The following is a 19,662-nucleotide window of genomic DNA, read 5'->3' as shown; positions in this document are numbered from 1 at the left end:
TATCAAAGCTTCTCGAAATGAATCGGAGCCGTACAACATATTACTATAATGTACGGGGCCCCTTCTCTATACATAATAAATTTTATTCAAATCTATATTTGCTAATGTCTAGTGATTTCATATTCATAAAATTCAATGATTATATCTCAATATTTAATATCTCAATATGTAATAATTTTATAAAATTTATTCTAATTTTTGGTGTAACATAACAATTTTATTCTAACCTTTTCAATATTAATCATTTGGATAAATTTTACTCCTCCGTTCCATAGTAATAGAGGCATTCCATTTTCCACACTCGTTTTGAAAAAATAATTATAAATAGTTAAAATGGAGAAAAAGTAAAGTAAGAGAAAGAATGATGTAGAGAAGAGTCTTATTTATAATATTTTCTCTCTTATTTTACTTTTTCTCCATTTTAACTATTTATAATTATTTTTTTAAAATAAGTGCGCAAAATGAAATGCCTCTATTACTATGGAACGGAGGAAAGTAATATTTATTCTTATAATATATGTGTGGACTATGTTCTATGAAAAGTGATAGAAGCATCGGACTTGGATTGTAATTTACTTTGGCATAGTTATCCATATATATGAACCATACATGTTGATGTATAATAATGTAATTATCATATATTGTGCGTATTTAATTCTAGCAATTTGACTTTCATTGCCAACGAATAAGCTCTAGATGTGTAAAATTCGGATTTCTTTCTTCTTACACAATCAAATAACAATCAACTCTGATATGACACCGATTTAGAATGAAAAGAGATTGAAATTTAAATGATAAGTCATTGTATCTAAGATGTTCAAATATAATAGAATCATTTTTTATAAATTTAATAGTATATAATTTAGTAAAAATCGGAAAATGACGTGTTTATAGGTGGCATTTAAATTTGAAGTAGATATGTGAAATTAGAACCGCGTATTTTTTTTGTATTTTGACATAATTACCCTTTTAAAAATGAAAAAAATAAAGAAATACAAATTATGTACTCCACAAAATGGAGTAGAAAATACAGATCTCGTCTACTCCTTTTCTCTATTTTTTTGAAGTCAACTGAAGTATTTACAGCGAAATACATACGAATTCTCGTGTATATATATATATATATATACACACACACGCGCATTTCTTCTACGGAGAGAGAGAGAGATTTGAAAATGGCGAAGGACAAGTATATCGTGGAAGTTGAGCCAGGGAAGCCTGCCGAGGAAGGAAAGCCGTCGACCGGACCGGTTTATCGGAGCATTTTTGCTAAGGATGGTTTTCCGGCTCCGATTCCCGGACTTGACAGCTGCTGGGATATTTTCCGGTGCGATTTTGTTTAAATCTAGCTTTTGATCTGAGAACTACGGAATTGTTTGTGATTTTGCTTTCGGTTTGGATTTGTCAACATTTGCGCGTTTTTTCGTGATTGTGATGATGATGCCTGTGATTTGAATCCGTCAACTGTTTAGATGTGTTTTGTTGTTTAATGATTCTGTGTGGAGCTCAGCGGTGGTGTTTATCTGCGAATCGTTGAATTTGGAGCTGATTTAGCTGTGTTTGGAGATTTGTGCTTGTTTTATGTTTGTGAGGGTTTTGATTTGAAACATTTTGTTTTGTGCGATTGAATCTGATCCTGTAGAAGATGCGTGCATCGAATCAACTTTGACTGAGATATGACTGATGAGATAGTGGTGTTTTTATCTTATTAGAACTGAATCCGTCTCCTCCTACTGTTGCGATGTGTTGTGTTGTGTTGTTTACTGATTCTATGTGGAGCTCAGCGTTTCCGTTTATCTGCGAATTGTTGAATTTGGAGCTGATTTTACTGTGTTTGGAGATCGTTGCTTGTTTTCTGTTCGCAATGGTTTTGAATTTTAACATTTTGATTTATGCAATTGAATCTGATCCTCTGGAAGATGCGTGTACGGGAACAACTTTTGATTGAGAAAGGTTTAAAGCTATGGGGGCCCATGACTGATGAGACAGTGCTGTTTTTATCTTATTAGAACTGAATTTCCGGAATTTAAATATGATTATATGCATAGAGCATATCGCCTTTTTGGCATCATGTTCTAGCATCGTAGACATCTACGATCTGGATATTCATCATCCCTCATTATATGAAGTTTCTCTTCTTCCTCTAACTGACTTGACATGCAATCACTAATTAGTACGAACATGAAATGTGAGATACAATTTGATGACACAAATGTCAGAAATTCTCAATATACTTGCAATAACCCCTGAAGAACAAAAGTCAAATTTACTCCTCTTATTTGTGTGGGTCGACATCTTCAATTTGTGTTGGTTGTATAATCTTTATGGATTGTCTCAACTAGATAAGGAAAACTAGAAGTCACTGGATTTCCAGAAAACATAGTGCAGATAGAAGTCTATGCCCCTTTACCCTCCAAAGAAACCAAAAAAGAACAAAATATACTTATGATTCTTCTACTAAGAGAAATAATAACATTTGAGATATAAATTTACAAAAATCCACAAACTAGTACATGAATAAGATGCAAACTTAATAGCGTATCCGACACCTGCTGCATCTCTTTAGAGAGTTTCCGAGCTTCCTGTTTAGTGTTTACTGAATTACCTTCCTAAGCACTTCACCTGCTTTATGGTGCAGTTTGTCGGTAGAAAAATATCCCAACAACAAGATGCTTGGTCGCCGTGAACTTGTCAATGGGAAGGTATGTGCTACTGGTTAACATATGAGTTGTTTATATTTCAAACTTCAAATTCCCTAGATTTTTTCTACAATGTGCTTTCTTTTATCTCTTTCCATGGAAACATGTTGGCTAAGCATCATTATTGGTCTACCTAAACCAGCCAGGTAAATACTTATGGATGACTTACAGAGAGGTGTACAACATAGTTGTGAAAGTTGGTAACTCCATCCGCAGTATTGGCATTGAGCAAGTAAGTATCACTGGACTAGCTTATTTCTTTCTGAGTTGTAGTTGTAGACTAGGCTCAGACTAGGCTCTAGCTTACCTAATCTATTGTTATATTTTCTACCCTATAAAAGGCACATTGTCAAATTGCTATGTTCCCTAAAATAGTATCATCAGGCTGGAAATCTAAACTATAGCTACTATGTAGTTAATAGTTATCATTGCAGTAAGTCACTGTTAACAGCTAGATGCAATTCACACCTGTTCTTTTTCCAGTTTTAGTAATGGCATCTAAATGTTTCCACCATTTACGTTTTCAGACATGAAATTGTAATAATTAAGTGATGAAATTGCAATTTTTATGAGTTTGTTGTAGTGTAAACCGGTTTCCATCTCACCTTCCCTTAATTGACTAATTATGTTAGGGAGGACGTTGCGGAATCTATGGTGCCAATTCACCTGAGTGGATTATGAGTATGGAGGTATTTCAAGAATTTCTTTCTCCCTTCATTCATCCTTTGTCTTTTACATCTGTATATGGGTGCTCAATAACAAATGGATCTATACTTTGACTGCTCTTAATTATGTATAAATCTGCATTGCATCCTAAAAATCTATATACTATATGTCAATATTATTTCATCTCACTCCAAGTACTTCCATCCCCTCTATTCTTAATTGTTATATGCCCTCGGGCCTGAGGCATTGTAAAGTATCACTATTATCAAGAAATAGTTTTTCTTTGCTAACTTGTGATATTTCTACAGGCATGTAATGCTCATGGACTCTATTGTGTCCCTCTGTATGACACGTTAGGTATGTAATCAATCCCTCCTTTACTACAATTGTCATAACTTGAACAGATGAAACACAATTACACAAGTTTAGAGGTTTAAACACCAGAAGTAGATATTCAGCCATACTGCCATAGTTAATTATATTCCCTTTGTATGGTTCAGGGGCTGGGGCAATTGAGTTCATCATCTGTCATGCTGAAGTCGCACTAGCCTTTGTTGAAGAGAAAAAGATCTCCGAGGTATATTTGTAGAAGAAAAAGTTCCTAATAGTTTGTATTAGTAGCATGTAATATGGAAGTTCTTGTCATTGCTATTCTTATTAGAATAGAATGTTATTGATGTATAGCGAAACGAATCCATATATTGGATTCTGCATCTTAGTATTTAAATATCTGATAGATTTTACCAGGATATCAGTACAAGTAACTGATGCACACTTCACTGATGTTTTTGCAGCTTTTGAAAACATTTCCAGGCGCAGCAAGTTACTTGAAAAGTAAGTACCTTGTGGAGTCACAATTCCTTGAGCATTTTTCATTCATGTTAATGTTTGTTATAATGATGAGTTTACAACTTCATTTTCAGCAATTGTAAGCTTTGGGAAGGCTACTCCTCAACAGAAGGAAGAAGCTGAAAAATATGGGGTGACTATGTATTCTTGGGATGAATTTTTGTCACTGGTAAGCAGATGGTGTTAATCTGTTACTGCTTTCCTTCGTGTTAGAAGATGAATTCTTATCATCATCTAGTCTGCGACCCCTATTAGTTGGAATCACTTTGTTTTGGACACGACATCATATATAAGTCACCTCCATTTATCTTGTGCAGGGATCAAATGAGGACTTTGAACTTCCAGTGAAAAAGAAAAGCGACATTTGCACTATAATGTATACTAGTGGTACCACTGGAGACCCCAAGGGAGTCCTGATTTCTAACAACAGCATTGTCACTTTGATAGCTGGAGTAAAACGCTTATTAGAGAGTGTCAATGAATCGGTAGCTACTTATCTATTTGATCCCCTCATTATTTGTGTAATTCAATTGTGAGACATTAACCTAATCTAACTGTTCTTATTCCTGAACAATATTTGACAAAAAATTGCAATTTTCATTCTTGTTTATTTTGCAGTTGACCATAAATGATGTGTATCTATCATACCTTCCATTGGCCCATATCTTTGATCGTGTTATTGAAGAGTGTTTCATTAATCATGGGGCTTCAATTGGATTTTGGCGTGGGGTAAGAAGGTTATATTTCATATTTTAAACAACAGAGAGAGCATGACTGATGGAAGGATGATACTTTCTAATTCACAGGATGTAAAGTTATTAACTGAAGATATAGCGGAGCTTAAGCCAACAATTTTCTGTGCAGTTCCCCGCGTATTAGATAGAATATATTCAGGTTGGTACCTGTCCTTCAGCATATGTGTTGTTGATAATTGACTGACTATTTTGTTTGAGATGGGAATGCGAGTTGCTGATTGGAATACTATATTGAAGGATTTCCTTTTCCCTCATGATTGATTACACATTCTACAAAATTTTAATTTGTGACAAAAGATCCAATATCCAGCAAATAAACTCACAAAGTTATAGGTTCATTTTTCCGATCTATGTGCTCCACTGAGGCCCCTTTAAAACCACCGAGACCCAGGATTGGACTCTGGTTTCTGGTTTTTTTTTGTGACCTTGTTGTGTTCGCTCTCTATTTCAGGTTTGCAACAGAGGATATCTGCAGGGGGTTTCATTAAAAAAACCATGTTTAATCTTGCTTACTCTTTGTAAGTTCTCGTGCATTTTCCCTTACTAAAGATTCTGACTGATGAAAAAGGATAAAAATAAGAACAAAAAACGTAGTACAAAGTACTGATACGTGAAAAAGTTTTGCAATATTCCTTGCCAACCATTGAAGTTCACTTCATGATACATTTTCATGTTTGTTTATACTTATCATTAGTGAATAAGCCTCTGTTGGGCCTAACCTTATAGCTTTATTCTCTCACTGTGCTCTCAAGCTGTGACCTCTGTACTTTAGTTGTAGGGCATTAACTTGTTTTCTTGGTTCTAATACCTGCACATCAAACTCATGTTTTCCAGAAAACTACGTCATATGAAAAAGGGTCATAAGCATTCTGAGGCAGCTCCACTGTGTGACAAAGTTGTCTTCAGCAAGGTAGTTTTTCTTTTTTTTATGGTTTTCATATCTATCTAAGTTGTCACATATGCATGACTGCACTCTCCTGGTATGCTCTTTCAGGTAAAGCAAGGTCTTGGGGGTAATGTAAGGCTTATCTTATCCGGAGCAGCACCTCTTGCCTCCCATGTAGAAGAGTATCTGAGAGTTGTGACATGCTCTTATGTTCTTCAAGGATACGGTATATTCCTTTATCTTATGAAGTTTATTTACTAGTATCATTTTTATTTATTTTTCCTCTTTCCATAAAACGGCTTGCTTATTTAGTCCTGGTGCGCTTTTAGGTTGCATCTTGATACTCCCTTTTGTTAGTTTCTCCAAAAGATGGCAACTAAAGTTTACATGTAAAATGATTTATTCTTACATGTGGAAAGTTCTGTGCTACTTGTTTTGATGCTATATAATATTCTTAATTATCATATCAACGACTCAATGTTACTTGAACTGCCTGTGAATTTTTTCACCTGAACCTACAAAGACTACCTGAATAATCTATTCGAGAGTCGACTATGACATGTCTTTTCAAACTCACAATGGGATTTTGGCGGCATACAGTTTTCTGGACTTCAATTGGTGATTGATTGTTGTAACTGGGTCACGTGTTTGTTTTTTCGTTTTGCATGCGTGTAGGCTTGACAGAAACTTGTGCTGGTACATTTGTTTCAATACCGGATGAGTTGAATATGCTGGGCACAGTGGGACCTCCAGTGCCTAATGTGGATGTTTGTCTGGAATCTGTTCCTGAAATGGGATACGATGCACTTTCGAGCCAACCACGTGGAGAAGTGTGTGTAAGGGGGGATACTCTGTTTTCTGGCTACTACAAACGCGAAGACCTAACCAAAGAAGTCTTTGTTGACGGCTGGTTTCACACAGGTTGCTAATGCAATGATCATATGGGATTGGTCTTAATTCCTAGTTTTATTTTCTTATTTCCGGAAATCTTGTTTTTTGTAGGTGATGTTGGTGAATGGCAGGCAGATGGCAGCTTGAAAATTATTGATCGTAAGAAGAACATTTTCAAACTCTCGCAAGGAGAATATGTTGCAGTAGAGAACTTGGAAAACATCTATGGTCTAGTTTCTGCCATTGACTCGGTACGTGCGACTGTTATTGTGTTAACTTCTGCATTCTTTTCCAGATACAAGTTTGAACATGTCTATATATAGCATGAGAATGGTATTCTTCTATTTGCCCCCGTTTAATAGTATGTACTTGTGGGTCTGATATCGATATGCATCATTAGATTTTATTAGTTACTAGTACTTATTTATTTAGTTGTTAATAGGGTTTTACTTCCTACATTTTCCTATCTCTGTTTTCTCGCTCTGCATGTTGTTGTTTTTTAGTAGCTTCTTGCTAGTTGTGCTATATGCTTCTGTTGGTATGTCTATCAAATCACTCCACATCAGTGTCATAAACTCAATGGAACATCGAACGTTCCCATGAAGAACTTCGAATACTGTTAAAAGTGCTACTTCGGGTCGTCTGAGTTTCATCGTGTTTTTTACTGTTGCAGATATGGGTGTACGGGAACAGCTTCGAGTCTTGCCTTGTTGCTGTAATAAACCCAAACAAACAAGCAGTGGAGGAATGGGCTGCACAGAATGGTGAATCAGGGGACTTCGAGACCCTATGTCAAAATCCCAAAGTAAAACAATACTTTGTTGGAGAGCTTGCAAGGATCGGAAAAGAAAAAAAGGTTTCTCTTCTTTAACTTCCTATGGACTTCGATGTGTTTCAATTATATGAATTAGAAATTTTCGTTGGCTTCCTAGTCAATCCCAACTTTTTGAATTTTATCACAAATTTTCATTTTTTCGCAATTGTCGCACAATGGTCAAACCTAAACTAATGTGGCAAAATCAAATATTCGGCGTTGTTTTGTTGCCACATCATATTTGATTTTGCCATATAAGTTTCAAAGTTGATCATCGTGTGACAATTGTGAGAAATTAAAAGGTTTGGATTTTATATTACAGTTTCAAATGTTATACAACTGATTAGAGATAGTTATAAAACATGTTAGGAGTCAATGAAAAGTTGATTAAACGACAATTTCACCTTATTTGAAAAGCTTGTAATGTGAAGTCTAAGCCTACCATATGTTGCAGTTGAAGGGTTTTGAATTCATCAAAGCTGTCCACCTTGATCCAGTCCCGTTCGACTTGGAACGAGACCTTATCACGCCAACGTTCAAGATCAAAAGGCCCCAGATGCTCAAGTACTACCAGGTGGGTCGTCTTTCACCTCTCTAACAAGATTATGAACCGCTTATAAAATCACGAAGAATAAATCATTTCTGAAATTAGAATAATAAATCACAAATTTTGAAAAATTCAATTGTCCCATTTGACCAAAAATATTTTATATCCGCTGTTTAGGCTTAAAATGACATTGTCTACTTGTCCACGTCGTTACATTAATACACACTTGCTATCACTTTTCATCTACATCACCAAAAATTTACACACTTGTGCCAACTTAGCATCGAATTTGCCAGGAAAAAATTTACCCTATTTTTTATCATAATTATTATTGAAATTATTAATAACCTTGGGATATCATAAGTTTAAATCCAGTTTTTATTCATCTAGGTCAATCATAAACTAAGCTAACCATATTACTCCATCCGTCCCACAAAGATTGTTCCATTTTTCCATTTTCGTCCGTTCCACAAAGTTTATCGCATTTCACTTTTTACCATTTTTTATAGTGGACCTCATATTCCACTAATTTATTCCTACTCACATTTTATTATAAAACTAATATATAAAAGTAGGACCCACTCTACTAACTTTTTCAACTCACTTTTTATTACATTTCTTAAAACTCGTGTCTGGTCAAAGTGGGACAATCTTTGTGGGAAGGAGGGAGTACTTATCTATATATGTTGTGGTTGCTATTAATTTGCGCCTATTATGAGAGTGATTTATGGTACTTGCGTTGTTGCAGAATGCTGTTGACGACATGTACAAGAGCTTGAAATAAGCAGCCATCATACGATGAAGGAGAGGCGGTAATATTATGAAAATCCCAGAGCGATGACTGAAATTAACTTATTTTGGACTGTGTATAAAATATTCCTTGAATTTTATTTATCCTTCTACTCTCTCTGCTCAATGTATTATCCGGATCTTTTCTTTTTTCTTCCATCTGACTTGTATCTTGAATTTGATTGCCAGTGTCACTATTTGTTTTTTAGTGTGAAAAAATTTGTGGTGTTGCTCTTAGTAATGAAATACTACTACCTTTGTCAATGAATAAGGCTCATATTATTTTAAATAAAGTAGGAATAGTACTTGATTCATCTTATTATAGTGAAGTTTTTTTCAGGCATGGAAATTAAGGCCCTTCTTATACTCCTTTCGTCCCAACTAAGTTGAATCAAAACTTTTGGACACAGACATTAATAAATTACGTTGAAAAATAGGAGAGATGAATAAAATAAAAAAGATAAAGAGAGTAAAGTAGGTGATGGAATATAAAGTAAGAGTGAATGGATGTTTTGTTTTTTGTCAAAAAAAAAATGACTCAACTACATTGAGATGTCCCAAAAGGAAATACAACTCAACTTAGTTGAAATGGAGGGAGTATTAAAATGAAATGATTTTTTTGCATTTTCACTTCATTCTCTCCTTCAATTCATCTTATCAATTCATTCCATCATATCAAGAAGGTTCTTGATGATGAAATGGAACGAAGATAAGAATAAAATGACAATTTTTTTGCATTTTCATTTCATTCTCCTCGTTCCATCAAACCAAGAATGAGCGTATGAAAATTGGAAATGGTTAAACAAAATGGGGCCGGACCACAAAAGAAGGGAGACCCAAGTATGCAGGGAGAGGTACAGGCCGGGACTCACACCTTAGTGGAGGTCGCAGACCACATCCGGGGAGAGGCCCCGTGCAGCCAGACCACACGCGAGAGTTATGGTCTGACATAGAACTTTAAGAGGAATGATCATGTGTTGAGGTATATGTTGTCAATGCAATAAAGCATGAGAGTAGTGAACTAAGTAAAGTAGCTATTTCAAAATTCTATGTCGAAAAAATAATTCGAAATGACAGACACAATTTTAGTACAGTAGTTGAGCAGGCACACCTGCACATTTTCTTTGGCATAGAAGCTGTGTTTTAGCCTTGACCATAGAGACTAAGGCGATGGATTGCTCTGAACACTGGAAGTTGGTAATACCGATGACTAAATTCGGAGGCTTAGTAATTCTTCTATGCTGTATTTTAATCTTTGATCTGCACAAATTGTCAAATTAAGTGGTGAATATAGGAACATGATGATCATCATCACCAAAGAAAACTCAGTAGAGGATATACTATCCCCGTTCAATGCTATTGGACGTTTCTTCTCGACATAAAGATAAGAAATATGCTTGGTGTGTAAAGTGGAGAGATAATAAAATAAGAGAGAGAGAAATGAAAAGAGAGTAAAATAGAAGAGAGAATAAACTAAGTGAGATTAAATGTGTTAGTTAAAGCGGAACGAAGAGAGTATATTTTAAGAAAACTCACCTACTACAAAATATTGGGGTGGCGCGGACGAACTCCCCTGCCTGTTCTTGCCTTTCGGGGTCCTTGTAGTTGCTCGTGACGGAAGCGTCTCAAATGAATCGTGCCTTACTTCAAGTTGAGGATGCTTTTGGCAGAAGCGTGAAACAATCTCCTGTGATAATAGCCAGCAGCCCCTGAGATCGAGAATTTCCAGGGCTGGGGGAGGAGCGAATGCAGCAAGTCCAGCATCCGTCAACATTGTACCTTGAATACTAAGATGAACCAACTTTTTAGCTGACGAGGTGTGATATAATGATTCGTCTGTGAGGGAGGAGGTTCGCAGAGATAAATGACTCAATCTGCTCATGTTTGCCAGAGGGCGCAGTGCGAGATCCTTCATGTGTAATAGTTCCAAATCCAGGGTTTCGAGATGCTCGAGTCTTTCTAGTGCTGAAAATGACAGGACCTCATCATTTGCACCGCGCAATTGCATTAATCCTAGATAGTCAAAAAACATCAGAAGAGTTAGTTTCGATTAGTTCACCAAAAGAAAGATAGAAACTTAAATGGAGGCAGATGGTACAAATACCACACCTTTCACCTGTGTTCTGCTGAGGTTGATAACTTTGAGTGCAGGCATCATGCTTAAAAAATCTATAGCTGTGTCATCAATGGAAGTGCCAGACAGCAATAGAGTCTCGAGGTTTGGAACACTGCCAGCTAATGCATTAATGCCCTCCGAACTTACTCTTGTATTGCTGAGATTCAATTTTTTTAACGTTGCTCCTATGCGTGCAATGTGTTCGACTAAACTGTCGTCAACCCGTACACTATCGCTCAGGTCCAAATCAGTCATTGCATTCATGGAAGACAAAAAGCTATAAGACTGAAGCACGGAGTTGGATATGTCTAACAAAGAAAGTCTACTGGTTTCAACATATTTGAAGGCTTCTGAAATGTTACGAATTGTAGCTCCAGAAAAATTTACTTTCTCCAGACGAGGTTTCTGGCCCTCTCCTTCAAATAGAGAACTTATAGCGCATTTACACATGTTTAGGCTTGTAAGGGAGGGCAAATTTGGCAACATTGTGACTTTGGTCCAAGCTAGGTTTAAGAAACTCAAATTTCGGAACATCTTGAGTGTCGTCACACTTTCATTAGATACTTCACTCCCCCAAAGGTCTAAACCTTGCAACTTCGTGAGAGTCTGTGGATTTTACATTATGTCAGCTTTGACAGATAAGTGACAGGTAATTTGCTTCAGAAAAGGTAAAATGAAAGATGAAATGTCAGAAGCACCCACTGTAGGTGAAAACCACAATCCTAATAAGGTCCTTAGTAACATGATTCGAAAAGCTCAAATAAGATTTATTAGCAAACAGGACTGATGTCGAGAAACATTACACAAAGTCTTTCTTAAACGGCTAATCCTACTCCAGAAAAAAATCATTTATAATTAGGAAGACTCAAAACCGGTTTTACAAATGTGAGAGGGCCCCTTATAAATATGAGCACCATGATGTTTCTACCACAACCTTTTGCATTTAGTTGTGTTTGTAGAACATCTTTACGAAAGAGGAAATAAAATCTCACTGCAGCTACGACTATTATCATAAATCAAATGAGGATAAAGGGGGATGAAAGTACCAAAACCATTTTAGTGCAGCTACAGTAATTATTGCCCTCAAGTAAACTACATGCGTGTGTGAGTGTGTGTGTGTGTGTGAGAGAGAGAGAGAGAGTGCACCTGAAGAGAATTCAAAGCTGAATCAGTGACAGGTAAACCACCCAGGTCCAACAGCAATAAGTGCCTCAGTGAAGCGAGAATTATGACACCATCTGCAGTAACACCTGTTTCAGAGATCCATAATTTCTCAAGGGCTGGAAGTGATAATAGATGTTGTATTCCAGCATCTGTTATCTTAGAGCATCTTGAAAGATCCATCTCCTTTAAAGTTGGCAAGCCTGAAAGAAGTGTGACTAGCTTCTTTTAGCAAGATTTCAACAAAACATTGAAACTTAAAGCTCTTAGAGAAAAATTGTAAATTGAAATCAACTAGTACAGCATAAAAAATAAAAGCAAACATTGAGCCTTAGATAATTTATATGCATTAGATCAGAGTAAGAATTGAATCATGGATGAAAGGTTTACAGTAAGGATTGAAAATTATATCACCGGAGAAGAATAGTTTAAGGAGTCCAACTGAATAGTCATAAAAGGATCTGAGAAATAAAGGGGTAAGAGATATGAACTACCTGAGTATACTACCACTGAATTAGATAATTTAAAAAGGAAACAAAAAAAAATGAAAAAACTCAACTAACAGCTTAGGGGTAAAAATATAGATGCTCACACAAACAAGCCCATACTCCTGCTTTTCTATCAATGTCTAAATGTAATCTCCCTCACAAATCTAATATGATGCCTGTATTACCGAAAATTATGTTAGTCCAACTGTGACCCACAATAAATACCGAGAGTTTCACAAAACAAATCATGTTATGTTCCAAAGAGCTGCATTATTGATTAGAAGGAATATATTTCACATGTATTCTTGTTTATAAATGCAGACTACGAAAATTAGAATGAATTTTATAAAAGTTGTACAAATTTCTCACCTGTTATATACCAAAGAGATGCATTATTGATTTTATGGCAGTCTGCCAAAATCAAAGAATTGAGATAGCGGAATGCTCCCAAGTATGCCATCCACTCGGCATCCACAGAGCTTTCACCACTTAGGTCAACAACCTCTACACTGTATTTGAAAACTCTGACATTCGAAAAAAACATAAATGTAACTGAAGGAGCACAACCTTTCTAAATTAGAATTATAAGCACTATTCCAGAAAAGGTAAATGCGATTCATCATTATCAAACACTTAATGTAACACAATGAACGCAGAAAGAAGAACATCATTATCAAACAATTAATGCAACAAGGAAGGATCTACCTATGAAGGAGCAATACACATCAACTACTAAACACTACTCATTCCACAATCAATGAAATTAGCAGTCCAAAAATGAAAGTTCAGATGAATACATCAGCGATCTTCACATTACACGAATCTAATTTCTCTATACATAAATATTTCATATCTATCTTTACTCGCACATTACACTACTGAATCCACAATCAATGAAACTAGAAGTCAAAAAATGAAAGTTCAGATGAATACATCAGCGATCTTCACTCGCACATCACACGAATCTAATTACTCTATGCATAAATATTTCATATCTATCTTTACTCGTACATTACACTACTGAATCCACAATCAATGAAACTAGAAGTCAAAAAATGAAAGTTCAGATGAATACATCAGCGATCTTCACCCGCACATTACGCGAATCTAATTACTCTACGCATAAATTTTCACATCTATTTCTACTACGCAATGCGATCTAAAAATTCGCAGAATCAAAATTAATTAGCCTTTAATCAAACACGAGCAAATCTCGCAAACAAGAAAACATACTCGAACAGATGGATAATAACACAGCTAATGAAGCAAATCCCTAGGTTCAACAAGAAAACATACTCGAGCAGCGATGGATAAAGCATGCGGCGCTGGAGGAGACGGCGGAGGAGAGCCTCCGCGAGATGAGGCGGCATGCGCTCAAGCGATCGCCGCTGCCTTCGCCACTTGTCGACGGCGACGGCGCTCTCAGTCGCCGCGTCGATGCACATGCGCTCCAATAAACTCTCCATCAATTCTAGCTCCTAGATTTCAGCTGCGCCTTCTCAATTCTGAGATTATTTTGTAGAAATGGATCGAAAATCGACGAATGTATAGAATTATTGAGGGTGAGAAGGAAGAAAATTGACTTTGTATACCGAGAGAGAAAAACACAAAAAGGAGAAAATATAGGGCAGAGAAATGCGTTGAGTGGTCTCCACGCACGTCTGTTTTAATTTATACTGTATTTCCGAATAATTTTTTTCTACCGCCATTTTTTTATTGCCGCATTCAGATAATTCAGCTTTGAACGCAATTTACTTCTCAATTTATAGAGTTTCGTTACAGTTTTTTTTTTAAATTACAGTTAGCACCTTAAATTATTGTATACTATTTGGCACCATAATTGTGTTGTAAACGTAATTTTATGAATTTAAATTTGAATTGATAATATTGTAATTCAATCTCAAATTATTGTTTGGCAAAATGAAGTAACAGTATAAAACCTTATTGTAATTTCATTTTTTTCTTTTGATAAGTACAAAATTTAACTAAAATTTCTTTAATTGAATTTATTTATGTTATAGTATAACTCTACTCTCTGGTTGAGTACTTATTTTTCTATACATTTTGAGTTTTGATGAATAATTTAGAGTTTGCATTAGCTTACCCTGCACAATTGCACCAATATTAATGTTTTTTTCATTTCTCCAAAGTCCAAATCAGTATGTTTGTATATTGATTTATTGGATAAAGATTGAATAGCATAGAGTTGAGGGAAATCAAAATAGAAAACAACAAAAAAAAGGATGACAAGAAATAATAAATTGCCTTAGCAGATTGCAAATACATAATCATTGTGCAAACTAAATTGATATAGAAGACAGACAAGAAATGTTGTAAAGTTTACAACATCAAACACAAAAGACACAAACACAATGGGAAATCAAACCTGCTATGAAGGAACAAATAAGCAAAAAAGATTTTGACTTGTTTTGGACATTTTAAATTAACTTCTCATCTCACTCTCTCAATCTATCCTGTGACTGGTGAAGAGGAGAAGAAAGAGGATGAGCACTTGTTTGAAATTGTCTCTTCACTCCTTTCTTCATCCATTTCTTAAACCTTATTTACCCTATAACTTCATCTTCAGCAACTCCTATTCTCAGCTCACGAATCAACAGAGAGAAAACTCAAACTTCAAAATAAACTTCAACACGGAAGAGAGGTTCCTGTTGTGTATAGCTGCACAATTCTTGATCACAACCCGATAAAAAACCAGAGAGGACTGTGATTGATGTGCATGCTTCTTAAGCAAGAGTATAGCTTGATACTGAGACCACTGCCTGGGAAGCCGAGTGGATATACACAAACTCGATGCTTTTGCCAGCAGCCAGCGTGTTCACCCAAGACGGGAATGAGTAAGAATCACCAGACTTTGTGAGGCCCCATACAGGACCATAGAGTTTGGAAATGTAGAGCTTCAAATTCTTCAAATTCTTGGAAGATTTGTTGGTAACAATTGTGGAGTATCTGTAGTAGGTTTTTCCCCTGGACACCCATGAAGCTGTAACCTTCTGAGTAATGGCAACCAAACTGGGAGATGAAACTGTGCAAATAATACCACAAATGTCAATTTTTACACCTTCAAGAAACAAGAATTGTATTTTTAGCATATTTTGCAAAGGCTACCTGGAGTGCGTTTCACCACAGGCTTCGTGGATGGAGTTGGGTGAGCAGCAATCGGCTTAAGAGTAGGAAGCTCCACTGATACAAAAATTGCAAGAAACATTCAGCAACTCTTGCATTTAAAAATTTAAAAGGAACTGTTTAGTCATTAAACTAGACTAACCAGGTAGGAGCTGGTTATAGCCGCTGTGACCGGCATGAAGCCTGGCCAGAATGCCGAGGAGTGGAGCATTGTTGTAAGTTGCAGGCTCGGTTTGCTCATAGTTGTCTCTCTGATCAGCAAAATTGTCATAAGCATCAGGACCTCCGACAATGGCGCCAGTAAGAAGATTGGGATCATTAGCCTTCCTGTTGTACCAGGTTGCATAGCCTCCCCTGCAGGTAACAAACGTAGGATCCACCTTGTACGACACAATAGACGAAGCCCTGTGGTGCACTTGTCTCGGGTAGTTGTTGCCATATCCAACCATGTAGCTCGTGGCACGTGGGTTGTCTCCAAGGATGTAGTCCACCTACATTGTGCAGCCATAGACAAACAGATAAGTCTTTATAACCAATGTGGGCAAGAAGCTGTCGATGTTGCTGCCTTTACCTGAGATTTGGCGAAGGAAAGTAGCTGAGAAGGCGAGACGTTTCCGCTTGCACACCTAAGGGACTTGCCAGCAGATGTAAGGTAATCGGAGTAGACAGTCATGAGGAATGAAGCACTCGTCACAAACTGCATATTGTTCCATCTCTGTCTGAAAATGAGGCCTCCCGGAGTCTTCTGAGCATTGCGGTTGCCCTTACCCAAACACGAACACATGAAGAACTCCGCCTTCTCCTGATACTTTTCAAACACAGCAGTGTTTCCCCCACCTCTCCCTGACATCAAGAACTGCACAGAGGAATAAAAGCTTTCATTAGTTATAAGCTACTGTTGTGTACTGCAATAAAAATGAAGTCTTGGCCCTTTTGAGGCAACTTTTCTATCACAACAATCATTCAAATTTCAAATCCCATATGGTTAGTTGATTGGTTACTACTTACTTACTACATTAAATACTAAAAAACCCAATAATTTGACATCAATTGAAATTGGGAGGGTAGCATAAGCATGTTGTACCTTAGCAACAAGGGTCTGTACACCAGCGTACTTAACATCCCACCCGAATTCAGTCATGGCCCACCCAGTTCCTCCAAGGGCATCACCATTCTTCCCAAGGTAATTCAAGTAGTAAGCATTGTTTGTGGCCTTGTACATCCATGCAGCTCCCCACAACAGTTCATCCTACAAAAGAAAAAAAAAACAATTAAACAAAATTAAAAAAAATATTCAAAACCGAGAAATGTAGAGGTATAATCACGTACAGCGTATCCACTGACGGAACGGTAGTACTTCTGCGCGATGGTGATGCTACTGTCGTATTTGCCCCTGTACTTGTCCGCGAAATCGAAGAGCTGAAATCAACGGTGAAACGCAGTTAGTCAGATCTGCGAGGGGTATTATCGACAGAGCATGTGGAGAGAGGTTGTTATTGTCTGTGTGTGGGCACAGCGACCACCGACAGGTGTGTCACGTGACATGCCCGATCTTTGGGGCGATGGACGGCTGAGATTTAAAATAGGTGTTGAGAAGCCCGTGATTTGCGGTGGATACCATAACCCTACCACATGAGTCCATTTTATGCGCCGAAATATTTACCGAGCCCCATTAATTGGTATTGTTCCCTTCCACTTCCATCCATTTTATTATAGTGAAAACATTTTCTTAATAAAAAATTTACTATGTGACTGAAGAGAGATCCCTATTTAACTCGATTTCAAGAAATTATTAACCATGTGAATGTGTTGCAAGTTTTGGAATTATATTTTATTGCACGGCACAAAGAGTACAAAGCAATTATAATAATGACAAAATTGGAGCGTGATTATAAAAACAAAAATAAATACTGTTAAAATTCATGATAATATATTAGTATATCTCTTTATTATACTCCCTCCGTTCCCTATTAAGAGTCATACTTTGACCCGAACAGATATTTTAAGAAATGTAAAGAAAAGTTAGTTGAAAAAGTTAGTGGAATGTGAGATTCATTTTTTATATTGATTTTATAATGAAATGTGAGTGAATTGAGTTAGTGGAATGTGAGACTTACTTGCTATTTATGGTAAAAATGAAGTGTGACTCTTAATTGGAGACAGACTAAAATTGAAAAATGTGATTTTTAATCGGGTACGGTACTAGAGTATTCCTTATTATTAAGGGTATTTAAGGTGGGCTATATTTGCTACAGTGCACCGACACCAACCAAGCTGACAAAAAGCTGAGCTAAACGTAACTGCCTAATAACTGCGGCCGTTTCACTAACGTGCGCACCCCCAACCGCCCGCTAAAATGCGCAATCAATGACATCTCTGACTGACTGCGAAGGGGTAGTTACAGTGCAGCTCAATCGGTGCGACTGTGTGTGTGTGTGTGTTTGTTGCGATAATTCAAATTTAATGTTACAATTAACAGAATTATAAATGCGAATTCCAGAAATGGAAGAATTGATTCACCTGTGAAGCGTGTTTGAGCAGCTCAGCGGAGTAGGCGGAGTTGTAGCGGCGGAACACCATCGAGGCAGCAGCCATGGCGGCGGCGGTCTCTCCGGCGAGGTCCGATCCAGGTCGGCTGGGGTCGATTCTGTAAGCAGCTCGCGACGTCGTCATATCCTCCGGCCTCTGCCAGCAGTAGTGATCTGTGTTTCCATCTCCCACCTAAATCAATTTCAAATTCGTTACCAAAATTGTCTCAATCAATTGAAAACAACACTCAGCAACAGTCAACTGAGAAGAAACAGAGCGATTGCAAACAATTTTTGAGACACAGCTCTTAATTCGAAGGCACATTCTAACCTCGCCGTAGAGCACATCGGGCTGGGGGTGAGCTTTGATGAGATAATCAGTTCCCCACTTCACAGCATCAATGGCGTGCCCTAGCTCACCGCTAGCAGCCATTTGCTTCCCGTATTCGAGGATGCTCCACGACATCATAGTGATGGTGAACGCCATCGGCAGCCCGAATTTCACGTTATCCCCTGCGTCGTAGTACCCTCCAACCAGATCCACCTGCAAAAACACATCCCCATGCAAAATTCACCCCCAATTCTCAAATTAGGTCCAAAAACTCGAAGAGAAAAAGGCATACCCCGCTAGTTTTGCCGTCATTGAGGCCGGAATTCCCCCTCCACCGCACTCTCTGGTTTCCAGGCAAGTAACCAGATCTCTGCGCCTCGAAGAAGAGGATGCTCTTGCTCAGAGCGTCGCCGTAGTTGTGGCCGCCGGCCAATGCCAGCGGCGCCAGAAAACCAACAATCAGAAACAGAGGAGCTATTGAAAAACAGAGCTTCTCCATTTGACAAATCTTCTGTTTACCACAAAATCACTAATTAAAATAAATTAAAAGTGGAAATTGAATCCACAGATCTCTTCTGCTCAATGCGTGTGAAATTAGCTGTGAACTCACAATGAGCAGAATGTGGATGGAAGGAAATGAGGAAGGGAGGAAATGGAGAGTGAGAGGAGTGGGAGAATTGGCAGAGATGAAGGCAGTTTATATGGAGGAGGGAAGGCAGGCCCAGCGCTACAGAGAAAGGGAGCAGATTATTAAATGATTCCTACAAATTTATTATTTTTTCCTCTTTTGTATGTGCCATTAATTAATTTTGCAAATTATTATTTTGAGAAAACCATTGAAATTGTTGATGGATGGAATTAGGCAGAGGCATGTGCTTGCTTTTGCTGCGAAGGAACGCCTGCAGTTATGTTCATACGGAAATTAAGGTGGCAAGAAAAACACCTACGGCGCGGCGCGTGCGTCTAGTTACGCGTCTTGCTTTTTGGACGACTCGTGT

The 19,662-nt window shown here is 37.4% G+C and overlaps 3 protein-coding genes across 4 annotated transcripts; 1 reads left to right on the top strand and 2 right to left on the bottom strand.

Moving 5' to 3' along the window:
* Positions 1 to 1,060: 1,060 nt before the first annotated feature.
* On the top strand, positions 1,061 to 9,142 carry LOC125213009 (long chain acyl-CoA synthetase 4-like). Its single transcript, XM_048113343.2, has 19 exons — positions 1,061 to 1,327; positions 2,639 to 2,702; positions 2,842 to 2,931; positions 3,332 to 3,388; positions 3,674 to 3,722; positions 3,866 to 3,942; positions 4,160 to 4,199; positions 4,289 to 4,383; positions 4,532 to 4,699; positions 4,833 to 4,943; positions 5,021 to 5,108; positions 5,421 to 5,487; positions 5,804 to 5,879; positions 5,964 to 6,081; positions 6,531 to 6,776; positions 6,858 to 6,997; positions 7,420 to 7,602; positions 8,015 to 8,134; positions 8,856 to 9,142. The coding sequence occupies exons 1-19, from the start codon at positions 1,176 to 1,178 to the stop codon at positions 8,889 to 8,891; spliced, it is 1,977 nt and encodes a 658-aa protein (XP_047969300.1). The 5' UTR covers positions 1,061 to 1,175; the 3' UTR covers positions 8,892 to 9,142.
* Positions 9,143 to 9,918: 776 nt separating this feature from the next.
* Positions 9,919 to 14,306, bottom strand: LOC125213008 (Leucine-rich repeat (LRR) family protein). Of its 2 annotated transcripts, XR_007174808.2 has the most exons (7): positions 13,958 to 14,306; positions 13,031 to 13,185; positions 12,159 to 12,376; positions 11,006 to 11,618; positions 10,676 to 10,909; positions 10,433 to 10,583; positions 9,919 to 10,156 (listed from the first exon to the last, which is right to left on the bottom strand). XR_007174808.2 is itself a non-coding variant. In XM_048113342.2 (6 exons), exons 1-6 carry the CDS (start codon positions 14,125 to 14,127, stop codon positions 10,107 to 10,109), a joined length of 1,683 nt encoding a protein of 560 aa, XP_047969299.1. In that variant the 5' UTR covers positions 14,128 to 14,306; the 3' UTR covers positions 9,919 to 10,106. The 2 variants fall into 2 exon arrangements, 1 of the variants encoding a protein (XP_047969299.1); XM_048113342.2 differs by having other exon boundaries at positions 10,433 to 10,909.
* A 599-nt stretch (positions 14,307 to 14,905) lies between these two features.
* Positions 14,906 to 19,376, bottom strand: GH9C2 (glycosyl hydrolase 9C2). Its single transcript, XM_048113341.2, has 9 exons — positions 18,957 to 19,376; positions 18,665 to 18,877; positions 18,326 to 18,526; positions 17,135 to 17,224; positions 16,890 to 17,054; positions 16,377 to 16,661; positions 15,948 to 16,296; positions 15,788 to 15,862; positions 14,906 to 15,704 (listed from the first exon to the last, which is right to left on the bottom strand). The coding sequence occupies exons 1-9, from the start codon at positions 19,161 to 19,163 to the stop codon at positions 15,406 to 15,408; spliced, it is 1,884 nt and encodes a 627-aa protein (XP_047969298.1). The 5' UTR covers positions 19,164 to 19,376; the 3' UTR covers positions 14,906 to 15,405.
* Positions 19,377 to 19,662: the final 286 nt, after the last annotated feature.

Source organism: Salvia hispanica, chromosome 3, assembly GCF_029641045.1.
Source record: "Salvia hispanica isolate PSC_SH4W2 chromosome 3, Shi_PSC_v1, whole genome shotgun sequence".
Classification (NCBI taxonomy): Eukaryota; Viridiplantae; Streptophyta; class Magnoliopsida; order Lamiales; family Lamiaceae; genus Salvia; species Salvia hispanica.
Note: the sequence above shows the minus strand (reverse complement) of the source record. Positions and strands in the feature narration are given on the sequence as shown.